The sequence below is a fragment of the Vitis riparia genome, chromosome 2 (genome assembly GCF_004353265.1).
Source record: "Vitis riparia cultivar Riparia Gloire de Montpellier isolate 1030 chromosome 2, EGFV_Vit.rip_1.0, whole genome shotgun sequence".
NCBI lineage: Eukaryota > Viridiplantae > Streptophyta > Magnoliopsida > Vitales > Vitaceae > Vitis > Vitis riparia.
In genome coordinates this window covers 1,771,980-1,799,558 of record NC_048432.1, presented here as the reverse complement: position 1 = coordinate 1,799,558, position 27,579 = coordinate 1,771,980, and the positions used below count along the sequence as shown (strand labels likewise).

The 27,579-nt window shown below is 35.9% G+C and overlaps 3 protein-coding genes across 6 annotated transcripts in view; 1 reads left to right on the top strand and 2 right to left on the bottom strand.

Annotated features, from left to right (window-relative positions):
* Window positions 1-18,199, top strand: part of LOC117907149 (formin-like protein 14) — a 30,234-nt gene extending 12,035 nt beyond the window's left edge. For all 4 annotated transcript variants that reach the window (XM_034820581.1, XM_034820573.1, XM_034820565.1 and 1 more), the window contains exons 8-18: window positions 5,336-5,434; window positions 6,833-6,874; window positions 6,954-7,034; window positions 7,152-7,202; window positions 7,280-7,361; window positions 7,453-7,547; window positions 12,939-13,010; window positions 13,143-13,259; window positions 14,957-15,025; window positions 15,111-15,177; window positions 17,348-18,199. In XM_034820581.1, coding sequence (XP_034676472.1) covers window positions 5,336-5,434; window positions 6,833-6,874; window positions 6,954-7,034; window positions 7,152-7,202; window positions 7,280-7,361; window positions 7,453-7,547; window positions 12,939-13,010; window positions 13,143-13,259; window positions 14,957-15,025; window positions 15,111-15,177; window positions 17,348-17,547 — 975 coding nt within the window. In that variant the 3' untranslated portion in view covers window positions 17,548-18,199. The remainder of the gene's footprint in view (window positions 1-5,335; window positions 5,435-6,832; window positions 6,875-6,953; window positions 7,035-7,151; window positions 7,203-7,279; window positions 7,362-7,452; window positions 7,548-12,938; window positions 13,011-13,142; window positions 13,260-14,956; window positions 15,026-15,110; window positions 15,178-17,347) is intronic.
* Window positions 18,200-18,580: 381 nt separating this feature from the next.
* LOC117907165 (urea-proton symporter DUR3-like) lies at window positions 18,581-23,476 on the bottom strand. Its single transcript, XM_034820604.1, has 9 exons — window positions 23,087-23,476; window positions 21,675-21,782; window positions 21,495-21,590; window positions 21,320-21,402; window positions 21,017-21,237; window positions 20,669-20,931; window positions 20,348-20,586; window positions 19,614-20,263; window positions 18,581-19,013 (listed from the first exon to the last, which is right to left on the bottom strand). Exons 1-9 carry the CDS (start codon window positions 23,258-23,260, stop codon window positions 18,715-18,717), a joined length of 2,133 nt encoding a protein of 710 aa, XP_034676495.1. The 5' UTR covers window positions 23,261-23,476; the 3' UTR covers window positions 18,581-18,714.
* Window positions 23,477-26,063: 2,587 nt separating this feature from the next.
* On the bottom strand, window positions 26,064-26,930 carry LOC117906144 (pentatricopeptide repeat-containing protein At1g62680, mitochondrial-like). The gene is made up of 3 exons (XM_034819103.1): window positions 26,652-26,930; window positions 26,201-26,510; window positions 26,064-26,098 (listed from the first exon to the last, which is right to left on the bottom strand). Exons 1-3 carry the CDS (start codon window positions 26,928-26,930, stop codon window positions 26,064-26,066), a joined length of 624 nt encoding a protein of 207 aa, XP_034674994.1.
* Between the last annotated feature and the right edge of the window lie 649 nt (window positions 26,931-27,579).

Genomic DNA, 27,579 nt, shown 5'->3' with positions numbered 1-27,579 from the left:
GGGGAGACAATGGGAATAGGCAAGACTTCAGAAACAGGAAGAGACTCAGAAGTGGTGGAAAAGAATGGTGAGTCCTCAAAGAAGGTGACATCAGCGGAGATAAAGTATCGATGAGTCTCAAGGGAATAACAACGATAACCCTTCTGAAGTCTGGAGTATCCCAAGAAGAGACACTTCATGGCTTTGGCGGAAAGCTTGTCCTGTCCAGGAGTGAGAATATGAACAAAGCAAGTACAACCAAAGACACGAGGAGGAAGGAAATAAAGTGGTTGGTCAGGGAAGAGAAGGGAGTGAGGAATCTGATCATGTAAGACAGAAGAGGGCATACGATTAATCAAATAACAAGCGGTAAGAACAGCGTCCCCCCAAAAACGAAAAGGAACATTACTATGGAGGAGGAGAGTACGAGCTGTCTCAACAAGATGTCGATTCTTGCGTTCAGCTACCCCATTTTGTTGAGGAGTATGAGCACAAGAAGACTGATGAAGAATCCCATGATGGGACATAAACGAAGTAAATGGTGCTGAAAAATATTCCCTGGCATTGTCACTGCGTAACACACGAATAGAAATATTGAACTGGGTTTGGATTTCAGCATAAAATTTCTGGAAAATAGAGAATAACTCAGCTCGATTTTTCATTAAAAATAACCAAGTACATCGAGAATAGTCATCAATGAAAGTGACAAAATACTGAAATCCTAAAGTAGACGCAGTCCGACAAGGACCCCAAACATCAGTGTGGACAAGCTCAAAAGGAGACTTTGCCCGATTATTCAAACGCTTTGGGAACGAGACACGAGTATGTTTCCCAAGCTGACATGACTCACACGGAAGCGACGATAAAGTGGAAAAACGAGGGACCATCTTCTGGAACTTGGAGAGACTAGGGTGGCCCAGACGATTGTGAATGAGGAGAGGAGCATCAGTGGAAATGCAAACTGCAGGAGATGAATCCGAGGTGAGGTGATAGAGGCCTTGAGACTCACGTCCTATGCCAATCGTCTTCCCCGTACTCCGGTCCTGCAAGGTCACAAATTTATCAGAAAAGGTAATAGAGCAATTAAGAGTACGAGTGATTTTACTGATGGAAATAAGATTAAAAGGACATTCAGGAGTATAAAGGACAGAAGTGAGAGGTAGAGAAGGTAGAGGAAGGGCCAAACCAATACCTTTAGCCACAGTTTGAGAACCATTAGCTAAGGTAACAGTAGGTAAAGCAGAGGTAGTAGTAATAGAGGAGAAAAGATCCTTATTACCAGATAAGTGATCAGAAGCTCCAGAATCCAGGGTCCAAGAGAAGATGTGTGGGTAAGGCAGGCAGAGGCATTACCAGGCTGGGCAACAGAGGCAACAGAAGCCTGAGATGCGGAAGAGCTCGGAGGCTGAGGCAGCGGAGAATCAGAGGACTGGGCCACATGGGCAGTGCGAGGAGGTCTTCCATGTAACTGATAGCAACGATCGCGAGTGTGGCCAAGTTTATTGCAATAGGTGCAATGAGGACGTTGACCTCTACCTCGGGTACCACTGCGGCCTCCTCGAGAGCTAGTTTGAGAAACTAACACAGAAGAATCTGAAGTGCTATCAGATGGCAAAGTCTGAGTGGAGGAGATACGGAGGAGGCGAGCAAACACATCATCCAAGGACGGAACTGATGAACTACCAAGAATCTGATCGCGGACAGGCTCAAGATCCGGACGGAGGCCAATAAGAGTAAGAACCATGAAGAACTGGTCAAGCTGTGTTTGTTGAGCCCCAACATCAGGAGTAAGAGGCATCACAGTCAAGAACTCCTCCTTAAGAGAGGCAATCTGGCCAATATAAGTAGATAGATCCAAGTCCTGTTGGCTGAGATGGACAATAGCAGAAGCCACCTTATAAAGACGCTGGATATCATTCGTATATAATCCTTTGGCCTGAGTCCAAAATTTAAAACAAGTTTTGTAGGCCCGAAGATGAAGAAGAATCTTGGGATCAACCGATTGCCATAATACACTACATAACTGTGCATCTATCTTCCTCCACTGTACACGGTCAACCTCAGGGATATCTGCCTCCTGTGTAATCAAGTGATCCTCATATCCTTGACCCATAAACCAAAGTTCAACAGAGGCAGACCAGGAAAGATAATTGTCATTGCCAACCAATTTCTCCGAAGTAATCATAGGAGATCCAGATATAACAGCGGAAAAAATGGAATTTTTAGTAGTCATATCTACTTATCTGGAGAATGAAGTATGTTTGGATTGAAGAGAGCCCTAATACGGCTTCAGATTGCGGCGTGGCACCACCGAAAAAGGGAGAAGAACACTTCCCAAGGCACGTGCAGGGATTGGAGTGGAGAAAAAGTAGTCGGACCTTCGCCGGAAAGACTGTTTGGAGGGCCGACGGAGACAAAAATCCCCAAAAGAGGTACGTGCAGGGCTCGGATGGGAGAACCAGGGAGGTAGGGAGGCTGGTCGGCGTCAGGCGAAGCTGGAGGAGGAGGCGCGTCGCCGGAGAAGTCCTCACGCGCCCTCACGCGCCGGCGCGTGAGATGCAGCCGCCGGCCTGAAAGCTGCGCGTGGACGGCGCGTGGAGGCTCTTTTGGTGCCGGTGCCTTCACAAAAGGTGGAGATCTCCTCCAGGCGCTCCTTCTGGTATGGTCGGTGTCGGAAAAAGACGTCGCCGGGAAAGTTCGCCGGAAAGTTCGCCGGAAAGTTCGCCGGAAAAGTTCGCCGGCGGTGAGTGGTTTCTGTCGACGATCCGAATGACCGGAAAGTATTGGGAGATGGGGAAGGTGACCGGAATGAAACACGGTTACCGGAAGGTTTCCCGGAGTTGATGACACGGGAAACAGGAAAGAATTAGGTTTTCTTCCTTGGCTCTGATACCATGTTGAGAGAGAGAGGAAGAAGAAAGACCTTGATTCTCATTAATGTGAATGATCTACTTACAATTGAGAAATATATATATATACAAGGCTAAGAGTCCTAACTACCATACATGTGTCCTACCATATATGTGTCCTATATTAACAAGGAAAGGTTATACACTATAAATACATCATATTCAACACATATGTTGGAGTACCATTAATTTAAATCATAACCTTGTGAAGAAATTTAAAGGGAATCAATGTTTAACTGATTTGTATATTTGTTTGTTCTCTACAACTCATTGTCTAAGGGAATCCTCAAGTTTTAAATTCAGCCTCTTAATTCTGTATTTGCTATAACTATTTGAAGACATCTTTTAAAAATTCAGTTTCTAAATCATCAGTCAGAATTATATTGATTCAATACTGTAACAAGAACCTTTTGGAAGGATTCAGCTTTTCCTTTCCTAGTGGATTTTCAATGCTGTTTGCTCCTCAAAGTGCCTCTGTATGATCTCAGTTTGAGCTGGGAGAGTTCTGCCAAGCAGTGTGGTTAAGTTTAATGTGGATGAATGCTTTTTGGGGGGTCCAGACAGGCTCAAGTGGGTTGGAGGGATTTTCAGGAGTAGTTATTGTATTTATGCTTTCTGTTACGGTCAAAGTGATGCTTGAAAAATTTAGACAAGCCTATGATTTCAAGGACAAAAAATTCATAGAAACTACCTTTTATTCATTTCAACATTCTTTATTTTCTCTGGGACAATGGACATGATGTATAAACTTGTAAACTTGCTAGGTATTTGGAGGCTGCAATACCAAGACAAGTTTTTGTCTATGTTGCAGTAATCTGGGCTTTATGCACTTTGTCTTGATATTTATGTTTGATCTTCACCAACATGCATGCAAAAAAGCATACTTGCACAAAGACTTGCAATTCTCTACGAAATTGCCAACTGAGAGGCTATTGTTTTTACAAAAGTCTGTTTCGATCAAATTTAATTTGTTCCATCCACTGGACAGTGCTAAGCTTAAACTTTCCTGTCCTTAAGAAGTTCTTTTAGATGCCAAGGTTTATCGATGGCATTCAATCCAATGAATTCACTCTTGTGACTTGATTAGGACTTTATATTATATTTATGAACGGGCCTTATAATAGTCTAATGAGTTTTGGATTACTCGTTCCCAAGCACTCTTGCATCTTCTATATGTGGATGGAAATGCAAAACTAGTGCTTAGAAGTGCCTAAGGACCTGCTATGAGATAAAATATGGCACTGGAAGACTTAATATATGTCAATCCTAATGTAAAAAATTTGACTAAACTGTAAGACAGAAAACCTAGAATATAAGACAACTATTGTACAATGCAGGATATAACTAGAAATTAATGTAAAACAGACACTAAAGAATGTTTTTTACACATGAAATTCTCTCAATTGTTGGAAGGCTAAACAACTTCTTAGAAAAGACCTGCTGTGGCACTACCTTAGTTGAGATGTCATGATACTTTTGCCTTCGTGCTAGCCTCCCAAGGTTTCCTCCCTTCTTGCAGTTATGGGGGCTGCTAGCCCAAAATGATAGTAATATGGGAAAACTGCACGTCAATCAATCCACAGGAAGTTTTGGTAAGCTAGGATATTGGGAGGGATGTAATAAGGAATTGATTGCTCCAATTATGGAGAATCAACTATTCACCAGCTGGTTTTCTTTAGCTCCACTTCATTGAATCCAGCTTGGACCTCAAGACCATCAAATACCCCTAAGCCTTAACATTTACAGTTTTATCTTCTAAAATTCATAATGTTCGAACATATCAAAACAAAACATATTTTTTTAGACAAATAATTCATATATGTATAAATGGAATTAGGTCATTAAAATAATGAAGCATGAGTGTTCATTTTCTCCAAAGTTTAACTCTCATATAAGTGTGTTTTTGTGGGGATCTAGATTGACTAACAGGATGCAGATTCTTTCACTTAGAGAAGAACTAGATCCCATGTAATAGAGTTCCTTTTGTATATGGCTAGAGCCTTGTTTTCATATTTTTTTAAAGGATCTCTTGTCTACCTTTTTTTCCTGTCATGATTTATTTCTATTAAGATTCTTCTTTATTCTCTGTTAGAATAAGTAGCATAATCACCACTAATAATCATCTATATCCTCTGACTTGCTATTAGTATCATGTCTCAAATATTACTTATTTATTTATTTATTATTTTTGTTATTTTAGTAGCTAATGGAACTAATGGACTAGTAGAAATAAATTTTGAAAGGTCTAGTGCAGAGACTGGAATGATGTCCATCCATTTCCATTTTTTGCTATGCATTCCAAAACATTATTTTTGATTGCAAATATTGATTACTTTTTCTGTTCTGAGTAATTTAACCAATGTTTTTTTTTTGTCCCCTTTAAGTTGATTTCTGTAAAATGTCTTGATTATTATGTTCCTATATTTAATGTCATGCTTTGTTTCTAGAACGCAATTTTGGCTTTGGATTCTTCAACCTTGGACATTGATCAGGTTGAGAATCTCATTAAATTTTGTCCTACAAAAGAAGAAATGGAGTTACTGAAGGTACAATCTCTCTCTCTCTCTCTCTCTCTCTCTCTCTCTCTCTCTCTCTTTCATGCACATCTATACAGAACCCTCACACAGACTTTTTTTCTTGAACTTGCACTTGCATTTTCTGTGGACATTATGTGCTCTTGTTTTATGCTTATATCTGCAAATGACCTTTTATCATCGTGTATTTCTTAGAGCTGAAGTTATAGTGTCTTGTAAATGATTATTAATATCATCATGCTCTAGGTTTGTTCCTGTATTATTTGTTTCAATGGGTTTTTTAATGAATAAGAATTTATTAAAATAGAAAAAGGCTAACCAGTAGTGCACTCAAGGTTGAACTGAAGTCTTATAACAGAGAATAGCATATAGGGGCCAGAAGAGGTGCCCACTAAAACAGGGATCTAATAGGTACATTCTTTAAGAGAAGGACAGGAATCTATAGGCAAACCTGACCATGAGTCCACTTCAAGTCTGTTTCAAACCCTACTACAAACTCTAAAATTCATTTTTTCGCAATTATCTTATTATCTTGTAGCATCACAGTGGCGATATACTTAAATATTTTGGAACAGTCAATGCTTCTCATATTTGAGTCTCCAATAGTTTTCTCATTTTGTCTGACAACTGTGCCTCTTCAACCAAAAAGGAAAATAGCATTTGCTTTATTAAAATTTGTTTGATGATGCCATTCCAATTTGTGTCTGTGGTTCTCAAGGTACCTCTGTTGATGTGGTTGCATGAACTGAAGTAATCATCTTATCACTGCATAGTCTGATTGTCTCCCTTGTCATAAGAGGTTTCTTGATTTTCCCATTCAAGTAGCTCATCCTCCCTCTGCTCTTGATAAACAAAAGAGTTGCTTCTGTGACATCTAGTCATTTTCACACTAGCTTCATGGTCATGATTGGAAGGAAAATTTCTCACTCTAGGCTCTAATGTGGTTTGTTCCAATCCTAGTGGCTGCATTTGGAAATCAGCTAATTTTGAACATGATTAAAACACACTACAAAACAGAAAAAGTCCAAGACAATCCAATACAAGAAAATGACTATCTGGATCACTAGACACCCAACAAAAGTGAGAACAGGTCATAGGAAACCATCACGAAGATGAAGAAATGCTGACATGGGTATGAGATTTAATGCTTATGTAATTTTTGTTCTATGACCTGAAGCCTAGTGTATCATCTGATGCATTTGATTCTTTGTCTTAACCTCCAAAATTCTCTTACTGCATGAAAAACAAAAAAATTTATCAACGATTTATGGAAAGTCAAGGATTGTGTTGGTTTCTTGCTTTCTTATGTACTCTAGTAGGTCATTTTATAGTTTTTAATTTATTGTAAAAAAAAAAAAATGGTTTTAGCATTTGCTGTTTGTTTCTTACTAGTTTCACGATATCTTTCAGAATTACCCTGGAGACAAGGCAATGCTTGGAAAGTGTGAGCAGGTGATTTCTGATGCCTGGAATATGAATGCATGCCCAATCCTGTATCTTGATTGTTAACAAACTTCATGTTTGATATCAGTTTTTCCTGGAGCTGATGAAGGTTCCACGAGTTGAATCCAAGTTGCGAGTATTTTCATTTAAAATAACCTTTTCAAGTCAGGTATATTTGTTTGTAAATGCACGTTTTTATATTTGTTTGTAAATGTGCGTTTTTTTGTTTTTACATGATAATTTGTTGTGGGTGACAGTTTGTGCTTATAGCCTTGAACTTTTTCAGGTGAAGGACTTAAGGAATAACCTAAATACGATTAATGATGCTGCTAGGGAGGTATCTCTAAGGTTTTTAAGCTAATATTACTGAACATACATTCATCCTGATTTTAACCATTATACATGTGATTGCAGGTGAAGGAATCTGTAAAATTGCGTCAGATAATGCAAACAATTCTCACGTTGGGAAATGCCCTGAATCAGGGCACAGCACGAGGTAATGTCTATTCAACTTTGTAAATACATCTTTTGATGCTTTTCTTGACATAGAGCTTCTTAGCTTACAGCCCCTTTTCCTTATACTGCAGGAGCTGCCATAGGATTCAAGTTGGACAGCCTTCTTAAATTGGCTGATACTCGTGCAAGAAACAACAAAATGACTTTAATGCATTACTTGTGTAAGGTAGGTTGTTGAAACCTTCACTTCAAAGTCCAAATTAATTTTTATTTGCATTATGATCATAGTTGTCAACTCAAAAATTTTAGCATGTATAATTTTCCTATTTTTCTGTAATGTCAATCATACCATCTTGCGTATTATTAGTTTTTTTTTTTTTTTTTTAAATATTTTTTTTTTTACATATTGGAAAATAAATATAAATTCATATTGTTGATATCTGAATTTCACACAAACATATGGATTTACAAAGATGCGTCATGTATCCATTATGACACATAAGACTATGACATAATACATCTCTAGAGGTTAGGTCGCTGATGAATGCTGCCCTGTAGAGCTATTGTGAGGATGCCATGTGTTATTTAATTTCCATTTGGTTTTGATGCCTTAATCTCCTACTCTTCTTTCCTTTGCTAGGAGATGGCGGCAACATAGTGCCTCCTTCAGGTGGATGCTTATGAGAGTAGATGCCATTTCTAGTGGATAATGAGAGAAATCTTCTATTCGCCTTAGGATGGAATATCACTTGGAGTTGGGAATGAATGAAGGATTACCTTTGACATGCTAAAATTAGTGATGAGAGGTCATTTCCTTTTCTTCTTATGTTGCCTTTACTACCCTTTCTCATCTTATTAGGAGGATATTCCCAAACATCTTTCTCTGTATTCATTCATCAGGAGTCACCTAAGTTTATTGCCTTCACATTTAGTGTCATCTACACTTTTATCGTGCATAATGGCATAGTGCCCAAATGCTTTGTGCCTCCTTAAGTTAAGAGCAAGACTTAGAGAAGTCCAATTAGGCTTGGTGGATCTTAGAAGTGGGTTTGCCTGTTCTCCATTGTGTATATGGGATTGTTTGAGGATTCTGGTTTGGTGACTACTGTTGGAGGCCTGCAAAAGCAAGAGCTCAGTTTTGTTGAGGCTGTTTCAACAGGATTAAGGACAAGAGACGACCTAACAAATGATGTATCATGATCGCTGCATGCATTTGCAAAGGGTTAAATAGGTGTACACATGTTACTATGTTACTATCTTATTGTTTCATGTCATGTGACACCATCTTGTTAGTCCATGTAGACACAACAGCATCTCTTTGGTTCATCCTATGTCAATTAATTGGCCCTTATCCACAAAACCTCTATAAATAGGCATAAGAGGTCACCATTTGAAGGGTTCAAAATTTTCTCTAGAAATGAATTAGAAGTTCACCCTTTCAGTTCTTCAATTTAAGCCCCTTCAGGGGGTTACTTCCATTTTTTCCCACCCTCACTAGTGTCTTGCATAGCCCTACTCTCTCGAATGGCAAAACATCATGATCCATGTTGCCAACCTACTTTAACAAAGAATCTAATGCAAACACATATATACTACAAGAATGGAATATAAATAGTGAAACTATTTTCATAAGAGGCGATGTCATTAAGACATAAATATAGGAGTTAAAATCAAATGATCATTCTCCAAGCATGGTTCTAAGTCGTGGCATCAGTCACTGACTTGAGAGGTCCCGAGGTGCTTTGGTATCAACATCTCGGGTCAATATCAAGTGATACACAATATTCTAATTTAAAAGCTCAATTTTTTTTTTTTAAAAGATTGCAAAAATTATTACAAAAAAAAATACAAATAATTAGACTAACAAATTAGTAAAATAAGCTTCTATTATGTATAAAATTATTCAAATTATGATAAAAGCAAACCTTCGGAATGACTCATAACAATATTAAAAATTTAAAACGTTTTTATTTAATCACTTCATATGAAATATTTATTATTTTCAAAAAAATAAAAGATGAAAATAATAAAAAAATTATTTTTATAACAAATTTGTTAAATTAAATATTTTGAATTTTTTTTAAATTTCAATTATTAAAAAACACATCCATGGATCATCTTTAAAAAAATAAACATCATTTTTCCTATCAAATATATTCTAAATAAAACGATTATAAAAAATGTGGATTTTTATTTGAATGACCATATTTGAAAATAAATTAGTTTTTTTATACATTTATTCATTGATTTTAATTTTTATATTAATATTCATTTCCTACTTATTTGATATAAACCCAAATATTCATTATCCATTTACTATAATCCTAAGTTCCATTACCATGATTCAAAACCTAAATTCCTAATCCTATCAAATACATATAATCCATACACTCCATCAAACACCTATTCCCCTTCTCTACATAATACCCATTTAACCTCAAAATTGACAACTCCTTGTTTATCTACATAATACCTAGTTCTTTGATGTTTGTAGGCTCTAAACTGAAAGATAAAACAACCTTATGAAGATGCCAAAGCTCTACATTTGAAGGATGAAGATGTAAAAATAGGGTCCGAACTCTTCATACATAGTTCTTCATTCTTGTGGCTTTTGATCTTCTCTTCTCCAGCATTTATGCTTCAAAATTATTTTTTCCATCACCCATGATCCGAATAGTTCATATTGACATAATCTTGGAGTTTTCTTAAAGTTGCTATGCAATTCACATTGAGACTACAGATTTATGTTCATTTCAATTGAGTCTACTCATGAGTCAACTAAATCCTAAACTCAAGTATTGGTCCGGTACCAACCATAGGTAAGGTGGATATGACTTGGCCGAGTTGTATTAGTCTCAACCGAATTTTGAACCCGACCTCCAGGTTAACATTTAAATTATCTGAACTAATATATATTTTGTTCAAATGACACTTACCAATATTTGTTGAAACAATAATTCTGCTTAGACATTCAATCTTGAACGCATGTCTTCAATAAGGTGTATAATGTTTCCATACAGGATATGGTGTGTCTTCCTTCCCTCTTTTTCATCTATTGTGAACTTTATTACCTCTTAAACAATTATCTTTCACTCAAGAAAAAAGGGGTTGCCTATAAAAAGGTTTGATAATCATTTTAAGAGATAAGTTTAAGTTTGGATCTTAACTTCATCTTGAACTAGATGTTGAAGTCATGAGATGCTTTTCTAATAGCACTCCGTCTTATGATTCACATGTGTGCTTGGGTTTGGGCATATGGATACCACCAATTATATCTCTTGGCATTGAGCAATAGGGATATGTTCACCTTTTGTTTCGAAATGAGTTTATAGGCCTTTATAAACACGTGTCATAAACAAGCATCTTGTGCATGGTGATTTGGTACCTAATTACAAATGTATCCCATGTTAAAACTCTAATAGGGTAAAACAAACTTTGTTGTAGAAAGCTTATATGTTAGGCAACCCCAAAATCATTTTTTTTTTTTGCTTGTGAACTTGTAAGACTTGTGGTTCTCTTGTGACAGCAAGTCTATCATAATAAGTCTTGAACTAACTTGAGACTAAAAAATAAATGATCCAATGGGGTATCACTTGTTACAAACGTTTTTCCACTTATTAGCCCAAAAATTGATTCTTTTTAATCCAGTTCATTCCTTTGAGAATATAGGGAAGATTAAAAAGAATCCAACATGGGGTCAGAAACCTCAAATCTAAATCCACTATATGAGAATGCAATACATAGATTTACATGGCAGACACCTTAAACTTACTTCCTAGTGCCTACATTGCATTCCATGTTTGTGACGCAGCGCCTCGTATGCTTGCTGTGGATCTCACTTCAGCGCCTAAGGGGATGTAGATCTTCTTCACAACCTGATAGAAGTTGGAAAGCCTTTTTTGAGAGCTTTGGGAATGAGAAGACAAACTAGGTTTTTCTAAACATTTGCATAAAACTGGAAAACCTATTTAGGTAAGGCATATATAGACCTAATGGCCTAGTGGATTGCATCTGGAATAATCCCCAAAAATAAAGCTATTCAAAGACGGATCTCTAGAATTCTAGAAGACTCAGTCCCAAGCGCTTGAGCACTTGAACCGATGCTCGCACCAGCGCTTGGGCACTCATTCAGTTTTTAGAACAGTTTTGAAAAGCTATTTTGCATAGTTTTAAAAACATGATCTAACCCATGCCACACCAACCCTAATTTGCCTTTTACTGAACCTTTCCAAACTTACTTGTGTCATCCCAGTTGATCAATCAACAACCTCGAGTCTTCAATGGAGAGTAAGGCACAGTCTGGAAAGATCCTATACCAGAATGAATGGAATAAAATTGTCAATCTTAAACTACATAACCTAATGTACCAATAGAGACAAGTACACATTATCTAGAAGGTCAAAATGTTTTTATTTATGAAATAATTGATGACATTATGAAAGAGAAAAAACTTTATAAATGCAAAATTTAGCACAAAAATTTGAAGAACTTAATAACAACTGCCTTCTTGCTAAAAAATTTAAGCTTAAAGAAAAGTGCAATCATTAACAATTTTCACATGAAATTTGACTATTTCTCTCTGTTCATTACTTTGACTCTAAATATATCCTCTGTGGAATTTTGCATTTCTTGAGTACGGGTGATCTTTATTAAGAGAATGCTTGACAGATTTTAAAGCGATGAAGAAAATTATAACCCTTTACTATTATATTCAATTGATATGTGTCGTCGTCTCTATTAGGTGTTATTGCTTAGAAACCTACATGTTTTCCTTATTTCCTCTTCTTCTCTATGTGTCAAGCTCTAAACTTCTTCAAATAATTAAGTGCTTTAGTCTAGAAATTTAGTTCCTAGTATAGCTTTCACAAATTCATTGCTCCAGTTATCTAAACCCTCCTGAAAGAATCTGAGCCAAGCCATTTCTGGTAAAGACATTTTGGAGCATTGACATATCACAATTCAGATTGCTGTCTAGTAAACAATATTCACCAACACTAAAATGTTTTCCTAATAGTAATGTGATGTACAATTAAAAAAAATGATGATTAAATAAAAGGAAGAATCATTAATAGATTTCTTTGATAGAACTGAAAATTACTTCTTGCAGTTGATTCTTTTGCATCTGGAAACATTCTCTTGCCTAGAAGATATACTAGTTTTCCAACATAAGTTTCAAGTACTTTCTGCTTAGTATCAATTATTAATATCCAAATTTAGTGCAGTAAGTTTGCCCATTTTATTGTTCAGATTTAGGTATTTCATGGTTTTGGATTTTTGTTGTCCTTAACTTTTTAATTATATATTTTTATATGATGTATGATTAGTTTATACTGCCAAGTTGCACTTCTGATACGGGTAGTATCAAATATACTGATACTGTGAATGATACCCACTCAAATCAATATAGGTGTTCGAAAATTCTGAGTTCTTACAGGAGAAGCACTGATTAGTATTTGAATTTTTGTCTGTCTTTTGGTTATTGGTTAAGCAATTTTATTATGATCATCATTACCATTTCTGTGTGGTTAGCATTTCCAATTTTTTGTTATGTTCATTTCAATTTTAATATGGGATAGTCACTTCATGCTGTAGTTGACTGTTTTCTTGTTTTCATTAGCTCCTTTCTGAGAAATTGTCAGAGTTGTTGGATTTTGACAAGGATCTTGTTCATTTGGAAGCAGCGTCTAAGGTATGCTTAACATGTCAAAAGTATTGTCCCCGCAGCTCTTTGCTTAGTTTGTTTAACTTGTAACAACATTCCATAGCTTATCTGTATGGTTTCTTGTTGGTTCTTATCCATTTTGCATTCCCATTGAACAAGATTCAATTGAAATCTTTGGCCGAGGAAATGCAAGCTGTGAGTAAAGGTCTTGAAAAGGTTGAGCAAGAACTCACTGCCTCGGTGAATGATGGTGCTATCTCTGCTGGCTTCCAAAAGGTGAGGGGTACATAGGATTACTGATTAATTCACTATGGAATCTGCTCTCATGTTTCTTTTGGACTTAGTTTGTGTAATCATCCTTTTTTTTTTTTTTTTTGGTGATTCTACTTGTGCAAAAGATTAGAACCTGACTTGCTAATAATTAACAATTGGAGGAGACAAAAAAGGAATTGATTAATATGATTATTGCTGACTCTAAGGAGGATTAGGTGGTGGATGTTTGGCACCCGACAGATGAAGAGGGTTGTTGAACCCCCTTTTTTTCTAGGCTCCTAAATGCTTGGGAGGTAGACATGGTGGAGCGTTTTCTTTTGATTTTGCTAGGAAGGAGTGTTTGCAGGGAAGAGGAAGATAAGGTGATTTGTACAAGGTCAAAAAAATGGGAAGTTCACTGTTAAAGTCTTTTTCTCGACTTTAGAATCAAGAAGTACGGTGTTGTTTTCAGCAAGTGTGATTTGGAACTCTTGGGTGCCTCCAAAGGTGAGCTTTTTTGCATGGGAGGCTACTTGGGCAAAGGTTTTAACTTTGGATGATTTAAAGAGGAGAGGGTAGTGTTTTGGGTACAAGGTCAAATAGATGTTTCCTTTGTCAATCGGAGGAAGAGTTCATCGATCACATTCTTATCCATTGTGTCAAGACAAGGGTATTATGGAATTTGTTGTTCTCCCTTTTTGGTGTGTTTTGGGTGTTTCCCTTTTCGGTCAAAGAGACTTTTAGGATGATATGGTCCTTTTGTGGGAAAACAATGGAAAAAGACGTGGCGGGCTGCTCACCTATGCTTATTTTGGACCATATGGAAGGAAAGAAATAGTAGATCTTTTGAAAGCGAGGAACATCTGGTTCAAAGAATAAAACACTCATTCCTGTTTAATCTATGAGCTTGGTCTAGGCTGTTTTTAGGTTCTGGTCCTCCATCTTTAGCAGAATTTGTTGACTAGTTGGGTTCTTTTTGAGGGGGTTGTTGCTTTTTGTGGTCCCTCTTCTTTTAGAGGTGTCTGTTGTATGCTGCTTGAGTGTCTTTTGTTTATAATATTTTCTTGCTTTACTCGTCAAAAGATGATTATTAATTATTGATTACTCTCTTAGTGTCTTAACAAAAGACTTCTTTGCATGTACATCACACAAAAAAGTGACCTTTTAAGGCGCCCTTGAAGCCTGACTTAAGTGGGAAAGGATTGGGGGGTTTATGGGAGTTTCTAGGTTCAAGTCTCAACGGGGACAAAAATTTACCTATCAGAAAAGAGAAAAAAAAAAGAGTGAACTTGTAAGGAAAAACTATGGAAGATCATTACTCGACTGAAAAAGGGATCTAGGTTGGAGGATCAGCTGATTTTAGTTTACTACATTATTAGCTTAACTGTAGATATAATAATATATTAACATCATCTGTTTGATTGAAAATCTCATTGGCCTGGACATTTCATGTGGGATTATCAGTTCTTTTTTGCTAATATTTTTCTGTTCATCTGTCTGTTTGCACAGTGTGTTTCCGAGTGTGCATGTGTGTGTGTTTAATAACATAAAGGGATTTCTTTTCAAATAATTATCATCATTGGTTACTAGAATTATTGTTCAACATGTAACCAAGATGTTCTCTCAAAAAGTTATTTGATTGTTTGAGATAACCACCTTAATTCATAGTTATGAGAAGGTTGATTGTATAAACATATATACTTGATGTCCATCAATCTCAGGTCTTGAAGAATTTCCTTGACACTGCTGAAGCTGAAGTAAGGTCGCTTATCTCCTTGTATTCTGAAGTGGTGAGTCCTCTCCATGGTCTTAGTTGCTGACAACTGTGAGTATGGAGATTGGTACTGATTTTGGTACTGCTACATTGTTTTGCAGGGAAGAAATGCAGACTCCTTGTCCCAGTACTTTGGAGAAGATCCAGCTCGGTGTCCATTTGAGCAAGGTATGGTGTTATTTTTCTTAATAGTTCAGTTCACTTTCTATACCAGTCATATGAAAAGGATAACAAATTTAAAATAGTTGTGTCCTATTTTAAAATAAACCTTGTTCCATTCAATGTCATGGTAGAAAGAGAACATTTGTTTTTTTAACTTGTATCACCGTATTTAGTGAAAATCAGCTAGAATCAAAGAGCTATTCTTAACATATTTTAGCCTAAGAAGAATTGAACATGAATAGAAGAAGAATATTTGTTCTTCTATGACTACATGTATTTATAGAAGTATTGAAAAATTGTCTGGATGTGATTTTTCAAAATTTTCATTCTCTAGATTACTTTCTGGTATGTCCATGGATTCATGGTTGCTCTTTAGAATCCCTGTAGAAGTCCTCTCTTTCTCCTGAAGCATTTGCACAGCCTATCAAATCTTGCCATACTTTGTCTGTCTATGTTGTCTCGGCCCTTTTCTCTTCCCCATCCAACCATGCTTTATATCTAGGGTTTGGTATTCAAAACAATTTGATGCAGCAAGCAATTCAATATGCCACCAGCTTGCTGCAGTAGGTGTAAACCTGCACCTTTGGGGAACTTCCACCAAGAAAAATAGGAAAAGGCTGCAATGAGATTGAAGTTGAGTTTGCAGGGTTCTAAGACTGAAGCACTGTTCCTTTCTCTTTTGTTTATTTATTTAAATTTTCTGAAATTAAATGGAAAAAAACTCTTTAAATTTGGATTTGGAAGTATATCTATACTAGGGCTACAGCACCTTGCATTCTCTACTCATTATGGGTAGAACTATTCTAGGGCTACAGCACTTTATATTCTCTCTACTTCAAAGATTACCTTCACACGACTATTTAGAAAGGCTAGGAGTTACTACCTGTGTATTAAACCAAAATAATGAAATAAACGTGGGAATATGCTAGCATTTAATCTTAATTAGAGATCGAGGGCTTGTAAATTGTTTTTGAGAACAATAAAACAGGAAAACATATTTGACAATTAGAAAACACAACCACTTTTTTTTTTTAAATAGGAAAATAGGGTGTTTTCTGAGAATATATTTGAGTTATTTTCAGTTGTTTTCTCTTGTTTTCTAAGAGCCTTTTTAAAAATATAATAAGATAAATGTGAAGAATAATTAAAAATAAAACAGTTTTTTTAAAAATATCTGGAAACAAAGAAAACAAGTTGAAAACATTTCAAGATTCCAATTAGATTTTTGTTAATACAAAATATGAGAGAGCTGTTTAAAACTGTCTTTAAAAACTTGGTTTTTGAGAAGCCTATCAGAAAAAAAAAGGGAAAAAAACTTGGTTTTTGAGAATAGGTTTCAAAAACGTATGGGTCCCAAACAGACCCTGAATTTCTTTGCTGCAGACTAGTGAGTCTGCTTCTACATCAATTCTCCTCTGCTCAACTGTAGGATGTTTATTATTTTTAAATTCATATCAGAAAGGATATTAATTGTTTATTGTTTTTAAAATTTTGGAAGCACTATTCTCAGTTACATTCTTTGTAGTCCATCCATGTGCAGCAGCCTAACTGGGGTTCCAGCAAATTGCATTAATAAGTTCTTTTTGCCTTCAATCAACACAAAAGGTAAAAATTTAAAAATAAAATAAAAGGAAGAAAGGACAAATGATATTCTTTCTATAAATCATCAAGCTCTCCATCCAAGAAAAATAATATTCTTTCTTTATAGCTTAGAGTCTTCTGTGTGCTTCTAGTTTTTCAGAGGAAAACATAAATCCTTTACTGGGTGACCACTTAATGGAAGGTTTTCCTGAACACATGCTCTGGTCTCCCAAAGCAAAGGTTCTCCTGAAATACATTCTCCAGACTCTTGAAGTGAATCTTTGGAAGATGAGACCTTACAAGCAACTCTCTTTTTCCTTGGATTTTGGTATATCCAAGTGAGAAGGGAACTGATACTCAGAGCTGCAGTTATTATATCTCCTTTTTTAATATATATATATATATATATATATATATATATGTATGTATGTATGTATGTATTAAAATCTATATGCATAAGATTGATTACTATTCAATTGTTATTTAGTGGATGGTTTACTCAAGATACAATCCTGCAAAGAAAGATAAAGCTTTTGCCCTGTATTTCAATGGGACGATTTCTCATTTTGGTTGGTAAACTTCTTTTGTTTTGCAGTGACCCAAATCTTAGTCGTCTTCATTAAGACATTCAACAAGTCACGTGACGATAATGAAAAACAGGCTGATGCTGAAAAGAAGAAATTGGAAAAGGAAGCCATGAAAGAACGGGCAGCGGGTAATTTATCTGCAAGAAAGGAGGGTGTTGATATTGATAGGACAAAACTTAATTTTCAGCATCAGAGGCATAACCCATAATCAACCTTGAATGATAGAGCAATAGGAAACCCATATTATCATTAATATTATGAGACAGGTAAATGATCCAATTATAGTTCTACACTCAAGTACCTATGAGACCCAAGTTGGCGGCTTACTGATCGGCAACTATCATGGTCAGAACATCAAACTGTGCTACCATTCCATTGTAAATGCACATTACTGCTGCTGGCGCTGCTGCAAATACGGTTATACAAAGACTGGATGTATACTACTATGACATGCAAAGACTGGATGTATACTACTATGACATGCATTTTGTGTAGGCAGACCCATCGGTGATTTCATGCCAGTCTTCCTATCTGCTACACTGGTCCCCCAGTGTCATCAATGCTGAGTATGTAACATGCTTGTTTAAGTTGTTTATTGTTCATATTGAAACCCTAGGTATAGTCATTAATGTAGTAAGATTGACATCAGGCATTTTTGCCTAATAGAAAAATGAAAATTTTGTAAGAAGTAGCATTTTAAGCCTAATCTTTTTGTAATTAATATGTTTGCTTGAGTGGAGAGGGAATTTATCCTATCCATTTCTTGCCAAGTAGGTATAAATTATTGAATATTGTGCAATGATATTGTAGATTATCCTACAGATTAATGTAAATCAAGCTGAATTTATCCTGTTTGGGAATTTTTGAGGTGCATAAACTAGTTGTGAAGTCACATTGATAGCCTCTAGTTGTGTCCTAACTTGTGTAATAGCTAGTTTACCTCAATTATTTTTTTCATGCCTCCAATATTCCTTGAGTTAGCTTTCATATTTCAAGAGTTTGTTGAACTATTTGTGGTTTATTAAACCATAATCTCATTATTGTCCATTCTAGCATAGGGGCTTAAGGCGTATTCTCAATCTACCTTGAAAAAAATGCCAATCAGCCTCGTTAGGAAATGTGTGGCTCATAGTTGAGAGTTTTATCCAAATGCTTTGACCTTCAAATGATGCTGCTATTAGTGTTTGCTCTCCTAAACAGGTAGGTAATGGACCAACAACCCAATTTAGTGAGAGCCCTAATAGATATAAAACTCAATGATGCAGTTTCACCTTTCTAGAACATCAATTCCATTATACAATTCCTCATGGTTTCCTTTACATAAATATGTAAATATACACTGTAAAAGCTAGAAAACATTCCTCATTTCATGAGTTCATAAATTTGGAGTAGAATGAGCTAGGTACTCTGATGCTTCTTTCTTCTTCAGTTTCTCTTTCTCCATTAAGTATGTTCGTTCTGCTTCAGGAATAGACAGTATCATGGACTGCAACTTGATATTCATCTCCTCAATCTTCTCCATCAGCCTGTCATTTGTAAACATCCCAAGAAACACATTTTGGATCGTTTCCCAGCTTTCTACTAGAGGTAGAGCGATGATGACAGCTGATCCTATTGTACCCCATGCTATAGCTATGATTGCCCAGAATGTGAAATACCCCTTACTGAATTGCCCTGTTGCAACAGAAAGACACAGGTAAATAAACCGAGAAAACTGAAATCCAAAATACTATCCTTGAGCCTAAGAATGTTCAATACTCCTAATCTGAAAGGCTTACTCAATTTACATTGTTTGTCAATGAATATGAAGAAGCTTGAGGGGGGTGTCCGGGTTGGTAAGGGTTAGCCAGCTTAAGCTTTGAGGTTAACTCGTAGTTTAACATGGTAACTGAGCTTGGGTTTGAGCTTGGAGGGTCTTGTGTTAGAGTCTCTTCAGCTTAAGCTTTTAAGTTAATTGACATGAAAACGACAAGATACAGTACCCTGAGAACTGATTTCGTTGAAGCTAATCTCACTTGATGACATCCTCTTGAAGAACTGATTCAGACACTGAAGGAGATGGTTTGGACGCTAATGGAAACAAAACTATTTTGGTTTCTTTTACATAGCATGTGAAATGAGTCCATTCTATACAACTAAGACATGGATTTAAGCTTCTACTGTTATCTTTTTGATGATTTTTGTTTCATTCTTGAGTAAAAACTTAATTTTAGTACCGGGTCTGTGATTGAAATGCTAAGGATGACACAGGAAATTGTTGTTGTTTGAATTTACCTATTGGAAGGGAGAGCAGAGGCCAGAGTATAACAATGACGATAGTAAAGCCAACACCCCATTTCACGATCCATGCCTTTGCTCTGATCAGCTTCTCCTCTCTGAACTCTTCTGCTTGCAGATCACTCTTCTCCTTTTCCACCCTAGTTATCTGCCTAGTTGTGTCCCAGTCATAGTTCTGAGGCCACAAAAGGCTACACACAGCATGAACAGCTCCTCCAGTTAGAATGGAAACAAGGTTTCCAGCAAGCATAGGTGCATTCCTCCCAGTTGTGTCAAGGTTCACCCGCCCATACTCGATGCTTGTAACCGATAACCAAGTGATCACTCCTAGAATACACCCTGTAACTGTGCCAAGAATAGCGCCAAACGCATTTGCTTTCCTCCAGAGAAGCATGAAAGCTATGGGTAGAACAGCTGATCCAATTAGTACTCCCATGGCCAGATACATCCATCCTAGGGAAACTCCTGCCTTGTTCAGGATCACTGCCAGAAGCCCCATGAAACACCCGAATCCTAGGACAACCATCCTTGAAACTTGGAGGATTTTCTTCCCACTTGCATTCGGGTTTATGTAAGTACGATAGATGTCATAGGTGCATAGTGAGGAGACAGCTATTAGCTCAGAGGAACCAGCAGAAGTTACAGCCCTGATCAGCATAGGAAAACAAAATCATGTTTAGGGCAAAATGAAGAAATCTTGAAGTGGGGGTTTGGTATATTCTGCAACTCACATGAAAAGCATGGTGAGAAGCAGAATTGATCCGGCTTTTCCCATCAAAGCTATGGCTGTAGCAGGGGGAACAAGTCCATGACCTGCCTCACTTTCAGTTATTGGTAGATCAAGCGCCAGTGCTCCTAGGCCTAGTGATGTTGCCAAAGAGAACGGCACAGCGAACCACACCAGCCCACCCAACAGGTAACCCTTATGTGTAGATGAAGGCCTTGCTGCTATGGCGCTCACCCAGTATCCCTGCAAAGTTTACCTATGTTTTTGAAGGTAGAGACATGGACAATATGCTGGGTAGGTTAGGAAACAAAAGATGGAAACTTACATTGTCAACGAAAACAGTACCAAAGTTGCCAACAATGTTGATGATCCCAAACACAAGCCCGCCAGAGCTCAACATCGTTAGATAAGACCCCTTGTAGTTCCCATTTACAGGGCCACAAGCTTGCCCATCATGGGAAAATGGCTCTTGGCACATCCTCGACTTGCCTGCAACCTCCATCAACCGTTTGTATACAACGTTGGGGCTCCCAAGCTCGTTGCTGGCTGTGTAAACTAGGTACACGAAGATGACTAAGACCACATGGACTGGAACCAATTTTGAAAAGAAAAAGCTCAGTCAAGTAACAGATTGAGAGGAAAAAAGACCAAATACTATTAGGGAAACCAATACCTATCACAGAATGAATATAGCTCGCCAAGAAGGTGGCCTTTAGTCCTCCAGCTATTGTATAAACGATAACCCCGAGCGGTATCAGAAAGCTTGCAGCATAGATGTTTACTCCAGTGAGTGCATTCACCACTGCCGAGCCCCCAAGAAGAAGCATAGCAGTAACAATAATGTTTGTCATAAAGCAGAAAGTGAGGAAGACGATATGAGCAGCGGTGCCCCACCTGAAATACGAGAAATTGGTAAATGATGAGTTGAAAAACATTGAATGATTACGATTAGGCTTGTGGCAGCAGTATAACATACCGAGCTTTAACTATTTCACAAACAGTATGAGCATGAGGAGCCTTTCTTTTGATCTCTATGGCCATGATGCCAAACAAGAGTACCTATTGATTAGCATTATTGGAGTCATTTTCCGGTTTTGGCTTTACCATGATTGAGAGAAAACATAGAAGAAGAAATTATAGCTTGAACATGCCTGGATGGTAGCTCCACTGGCATACCAGAAAGGGCCGCTAACTCCATACTGCCATGCTACATTGGAGCTTTGCAAGATTGTGGCAGCCCAAGTCCACTGTACAGACCGGTACTCGAAAATATCAGCTTATTGAATCTGAATTCCATGTACAACTACAAAGGAAGCGATATTAGACATTACCTGGGATACAATCACACTGGCAATTAGTCCGGTTTTTACATTTCTGCCTGCAGTGTTAAACCATTCTGACGTATGTCGGGAACCAACGTATCGCTTCTCCAGCCATACCTGACCCCATTGATATACCGATAGTCAGCACTATCAACAATAGTGACTCATAGGAAATCCTCTTCTGCAAATGTCATGGGCTTTCGTCTTTTATAAGCACTCTAATATATTGGTATATCCAAGATCATATGTTAATTGCTCAGCTCATATCAAGTTTTGAGCAAAGTTTCAGGGTCTTGATTACTCTTTTGGGAGACCATCCTTGTCATGACTAGGAGTTAGGGGTAGGGAATGTGTCTCAACATCAAGAAGGCACACCAATTCATAACATTTGGAGATATCTGATCAGATATTATTGTGAAAAATTTAGGGTATGTTTTGACAATGTTTTCAAAAATAATTCTAAAAAACCGCTTCTCAATTGTTTTTTGGAACAAAATTTTATTTGAAGAATTCAAATATGAAAAACAATTCTTAATATATTCTCTATGAAGGTATTGACCGTATCGTGCATTTATAAACAATGTAAAAGTTTTCAAAGTATTTTTCCTCGTTTCAATTGTTGCTTTTAGCACTTTATAAAAAACAACTAAAATCTCTTTCATTTATATCTTTTAACAAATTCTCGAAAAACTATTTTTCATTAAAATTCATCAGCACACATGTTTTGTAAGTAATAAAATTATTTTCTATTCTAAAAAAAAAAAAGAAAGAAAGAAAATTGCTTTCTAAGAAAAATTTGCAAACAACCCTTAGCATCTAAAGCAAGCTAGTGAAGAAGATGATGATAGCAACAAAGGAGGTGATTCATATGAATGCAATTAAGCCATAGAGAAAGAAAATTCCCTAGTGAACTGAAGAAGAGACTGTTGTCATATACCAAAAAAGCAGGACCATGGGCCCAAAACACAAGATTAATCAATATCCCCTCTAATTCAAGAAACAGCATAGGATTAAAATCTCCAGACTGCAGACCTCTGGTTGATTATTATTATTTTTTTCTATCTCCCACAACTCACTCAGTAATGTAATGAAAATTAGCAAATCCCAACATAATTTAGATGGTGGGTTCTGCATATTACACTCCTCTAGGCTCTAGTTTCAAATTGAAGGCACACCACTCCCACAAATCATTTCAACAACACAAATGAAATGAAGGCAACCCCAATACTCATCTAAATGGTGGGTTCTAGTCAAAGACATAGCAAAAGTGAAGAAAAAGTTGCAGAGATATGAGAAAGATGTGGAATCAATGGCTGGAAATCTTGAGTAGTTACCAATTTCCACATGGGAATCAGTCAAAAACACCTAAAAATAAAAAATAAAAAATAAAAAAGCAAGACATGGGTGCCTGTGAAATTTACCAGAAAAGAGGTAAAGACAGCAAAGAAGGCACCAAAACCAAGAATAACAGAGTAGCCAACACCTTGGTTGAGTACTGCTTTTCCTTGGAAGAAGCTGCTCTGCCTCACACACCCTCCTCCATCTGATACTTGATAATACTTGCTTGAGAATTCAAACGGTGAACAAGAAGCCATGGCCACAACCCACCTCACTCTCACTCTCTCTCTCTTTTTCTCTTTCCTTTTTCTTTTCTCTCTTCAAATCTCTTCTCAATAAACCCTTGTCATAGATTCAAAACTCTCTCCTGTTTCTTGTAGCAATTTTTTTTGTGATTCTCAATGGGATGACAAGTCAAACTAGGATGGTATTTCTTTGTCTTTGGAGGATTCTCTATCTCTATTGATTGGTACCGGCAACCGGACAACAAGGCAACAGTGGACTCTTTTACATATGTTCCCATAGCTGTCATCTCATTTGTAGTATCCATATATAACTGTATTATTACTCTTCCAGCCTATATTCTCTCTTGACAACTTCTTCTTGTTATCTTCCTCGTGTATATATATATATATATATATATATATATTTAGCCTTTTTAACAGATTCTTGTAAATTGTTTTACGATGTTTTATAAAATAAAAATTTATTTAGGAACTCTGAATTTTTATTTTTAAATATATTAAAAAATAGTTTTCATCAGTCATGCTTTATTTTTAATTATTCTCTAATTATTTTTTAAAACAATTTTTAAAAAACAAATAAAAACATTTTTTAGAAAATAAAATCTTTTTTTAATTGTCAAATATGTTTTTTTATTTTTCATGTTTTGAAGAATAGAAAACGGTTATAAAAAATAATTATCAAATATGATTTAAATTTTCAAAATAGATGTTAAATGGAATGAAATGGCTAGTTAGATTTTTGTTGATTTTAATGCCAAATATAATTTGTTACAAAAATTGCAAAGTTTTATTTTCAATGTATGGGTAGATTCAAAAATCTTCTCAGAGAGAAGATTATTCAAGTAAACCCTAAATTTTTTTTGACATCATGGAGATATTTCTCCAATAGTGGACACCAATGAGTGAAGGGTTTGAATCAATAAAATTGAGTTGGCACTCGTCACTTTCCAAAGAAAATTTTGGCATATTTAATTTTGATGGATTGGAATGGAAACAACCAATCAATGACCTTTGAAGGGTGGTTATTTTAATTTGGGTCTCTTCTTTTGACTTTTAAGTGCTTTTCCAAGTGTGCCTTTTCACACATTGTAGAATATGAATTTTTATTTATTTATTAGAGAATAATAATATATTATACTTCAATTTTCAAAGAAGGTGTTATATTTATTCGAATATTTTTTAAAAATTGTGTTTGACCTTTAAAATACCTTTTTAATATTTGGTGTTGTGATTTTGTGTTCTCAATCATGCTTGTTCCCCTAATTTTTTAATTTTTATTTTGAATCTTTATTTTCTAAAGGGAACTAGTTATATTATTTAAAAGTTGACGTTTTTTTAAAGATTTAAATTAAATTAATATGTTATTTTGTTGGCTGATAGCAAATTTAGAGTTTATTTAATAATGATTTTAGAAAGTATTTTTATTCTAAAATGTTTTTTTTAATAACATAAAAAATATATATATTTTAACGTTAGGAGGAAGAGTTTTAAAAGTATTTTGAAAAGACAAAATTTTTTAAAATTAAAATAGAATTTTTAAAATTTTAAAATAACCAAAAAAATTTAACAAAGAAAATAAAGAATATATAAAAGTATGAAAATATTTAATGAATATAAAAATGCAAATATAAATTTCAAGTAAAAACCATGGTACATAAATGGTAAAAGAAAATTAGAAAAAGAAGACTAAAGTTAGTAGAAGAAAAGAATACAATGCTCATTAAATTAAGAAAAAAACCCTTTAAGAAGATTTTCTTAAAGGGCAAGAAATTACCATCACATTAGAAGTTGGAAATAGTTTATAGATTAGTTTTGTGGAAATGTTAATGCATTCATCTAAACTTTCCTTGCATCAATTTTATTTACATATCTAATTTAAAATTTTAAAATTTTATATTTCTTCAAATTTCTTATAATTATTTTTAATTTTAATAATACATAAATGATATATTTATGACATCATTAGTTTGATAGTAGTCACAATTCAACTATTGAACTATAAATCGATAACTTTTTTGGTTCAATTACCGATCTGATTATGAAAATGTTGCTTGTTATTGTGCCATGCAAGCAAGGATGTAATGGAGCTTGCTTTTTGTTGTTCCATGCAAGGAAGGATGTGATGGAGCTTTGGATTGTTGTGGTTGATGGTGGCCTAAATTTTTGAAAAGAAAATACAGTATCTTCTTGTTTTTGATGGTTTATGGTAATGCACTAAAGAAACAATGGCAACCACAATTTTTTTATCTTTGATAAGCAATAGCAAATTGACAAAAGCAAACAACACTCAGCATGTCTTGGAATGGGAAACTTAGCCCATAAATATGAATGCTAAGGAGCCTATCTTCACAAGTTTCCACCTATCTGCTTCCAATAAGCTCTAAGATTTCCTTTTACTACATAAACATGAAATTTCCTTACTATTGTAGCCTTCAAGACTGCATGTCTTGGAGGAAAACTGCAGTAACCGTACAACGATATGGGATGCGTTGTATTTTCCCAGGTCATGGTGTTTCCTAGATATTATCATGTAGACTGAAAGGGTCAATTCTAACTTCTGCTATTACATTCTTAACTACTGAGAATGGTTGAGCAATACTGAAGTCTAAGAAATAAGGTTGCTGAGATATTAGTGTTTGATTAAGCATAACAAAAGATGACATCCTTCATATTTGATATTTGCTTTTTGTAAGAAGAAAAAGAACCCCTATCACTAATTTCCTACATGATATAGTTTTGAAAATATTGACTGTACTGAGAAGCAACAATATCATACACAACAAATGTAACAGTAACTTACAAGTGATATCAACAATTACCCAAGCTTGTTGCAATCCCAACATTGAAAACCTGCATAGAATTCAAATAAACCTAGATAAAATGTTCTTTACAAATTGATCCAACTCATCATTAGATAACAAAACCACTAACATGGTTGCAATGGATGCAAACAGTGTCCATCCATCAATGCAGTGTAGGTGACTACATCAGGATCCATACCTCTTTGAATCATCACATCAATTACATCATGTGCTATGGTGACCATTCCTTCTTTACAGAGTGCATCCACCAATGTAGTAAAGATAACTACATTTGGCATTATCTTGCTATCTACCATTTCATTCATCAGTGTTGCAACATGCTTGCACTCAGAGAACTTGCATAGGCCATAAAGTAACGAGTTGTAAGTTGAAACATTAGGTGAAATGTCTTTAGCGATCATCTTAGAGAAAATGTTCAAGGCCTTAGTAACTTGTCTATCCTTAAAAAGGCAATCAATGATGGTGTTATAAGTAATCACATTAGGCTCACAATTTTTTTGTACCATACTCCTAAGTAACCTGATAGCGGCTCTAGCGTTGCCCACTTTACATAACCCATGTATCAAAGTTCCATAAGTAACCTCATTGGGTTGAAAACCTTCCCCAACCATTTTATCAAACAGGTGGAGGGCTTCACCAATTTTGCCCTCAACACAGAGCCCCCTAATTAGAGTGGTGAAGGTTGCGGTGTACGGTTGATGCCCAAGTTTGAGGATTTTGCCTAAGATGGAGAAACCGAAATCCACCCTACTCAAATGGAAGAAAGAGTTAATGACGATGGCAAGAATGTAAACATCGGAGGGAATTCCAAGAGAATCCATTTGCTTAGAAAGAGAAAGCACAGTGGAGTAGTGTTTCATGTTAGCGATGGAGGTTAAAATTTTGGCAAAATCAACAATAGAGGGTGGAGGTTGCATATAATGTTAGAATAAATGTGGACCCACATCATATTAACCATTGTTCAGGATTTAGCTATCCATATATATATATGATTTCCATTTGATTTAGAGTATGGGCCACCTATGTGTAGAGCCCAGTTCCATAATGGGTCTTAGATGATGGGCCTAAGATTCGCGAGGCCCAATAGTCCAAAGGGTATGGTCCCTAAGGCATAGAGGGTATATATATATATATATATATATATATATATATATAAGTGTCTGTTCTTTTTAAATATATCTTTTGAATAAGAACAGAACCCGTTCTCTCTTGCTCCCATCGTCAGAGAGATTACATAATCGGTGGGTAGACCTCTACAGCCTTAGAAGATTCGTACCTCTTCATCAAATGCATAATGGATTCAGGTTGGTTCCCCATCTGGAGATCAAGGCATGTTTTAATGCTTGATATATTTATATATATCCTGTATCTGCTTTTGATGATAATGGAGAATAAAACTCCCTACAAATGGTATCAGAGCCTTGTTGCGGTTCCCATTTTTCACCAAAACCTTTTTTTTTAATAAACACAAACAAAAGGTCCAGAGCAAGAGGAGGGCTGGGAATGCTG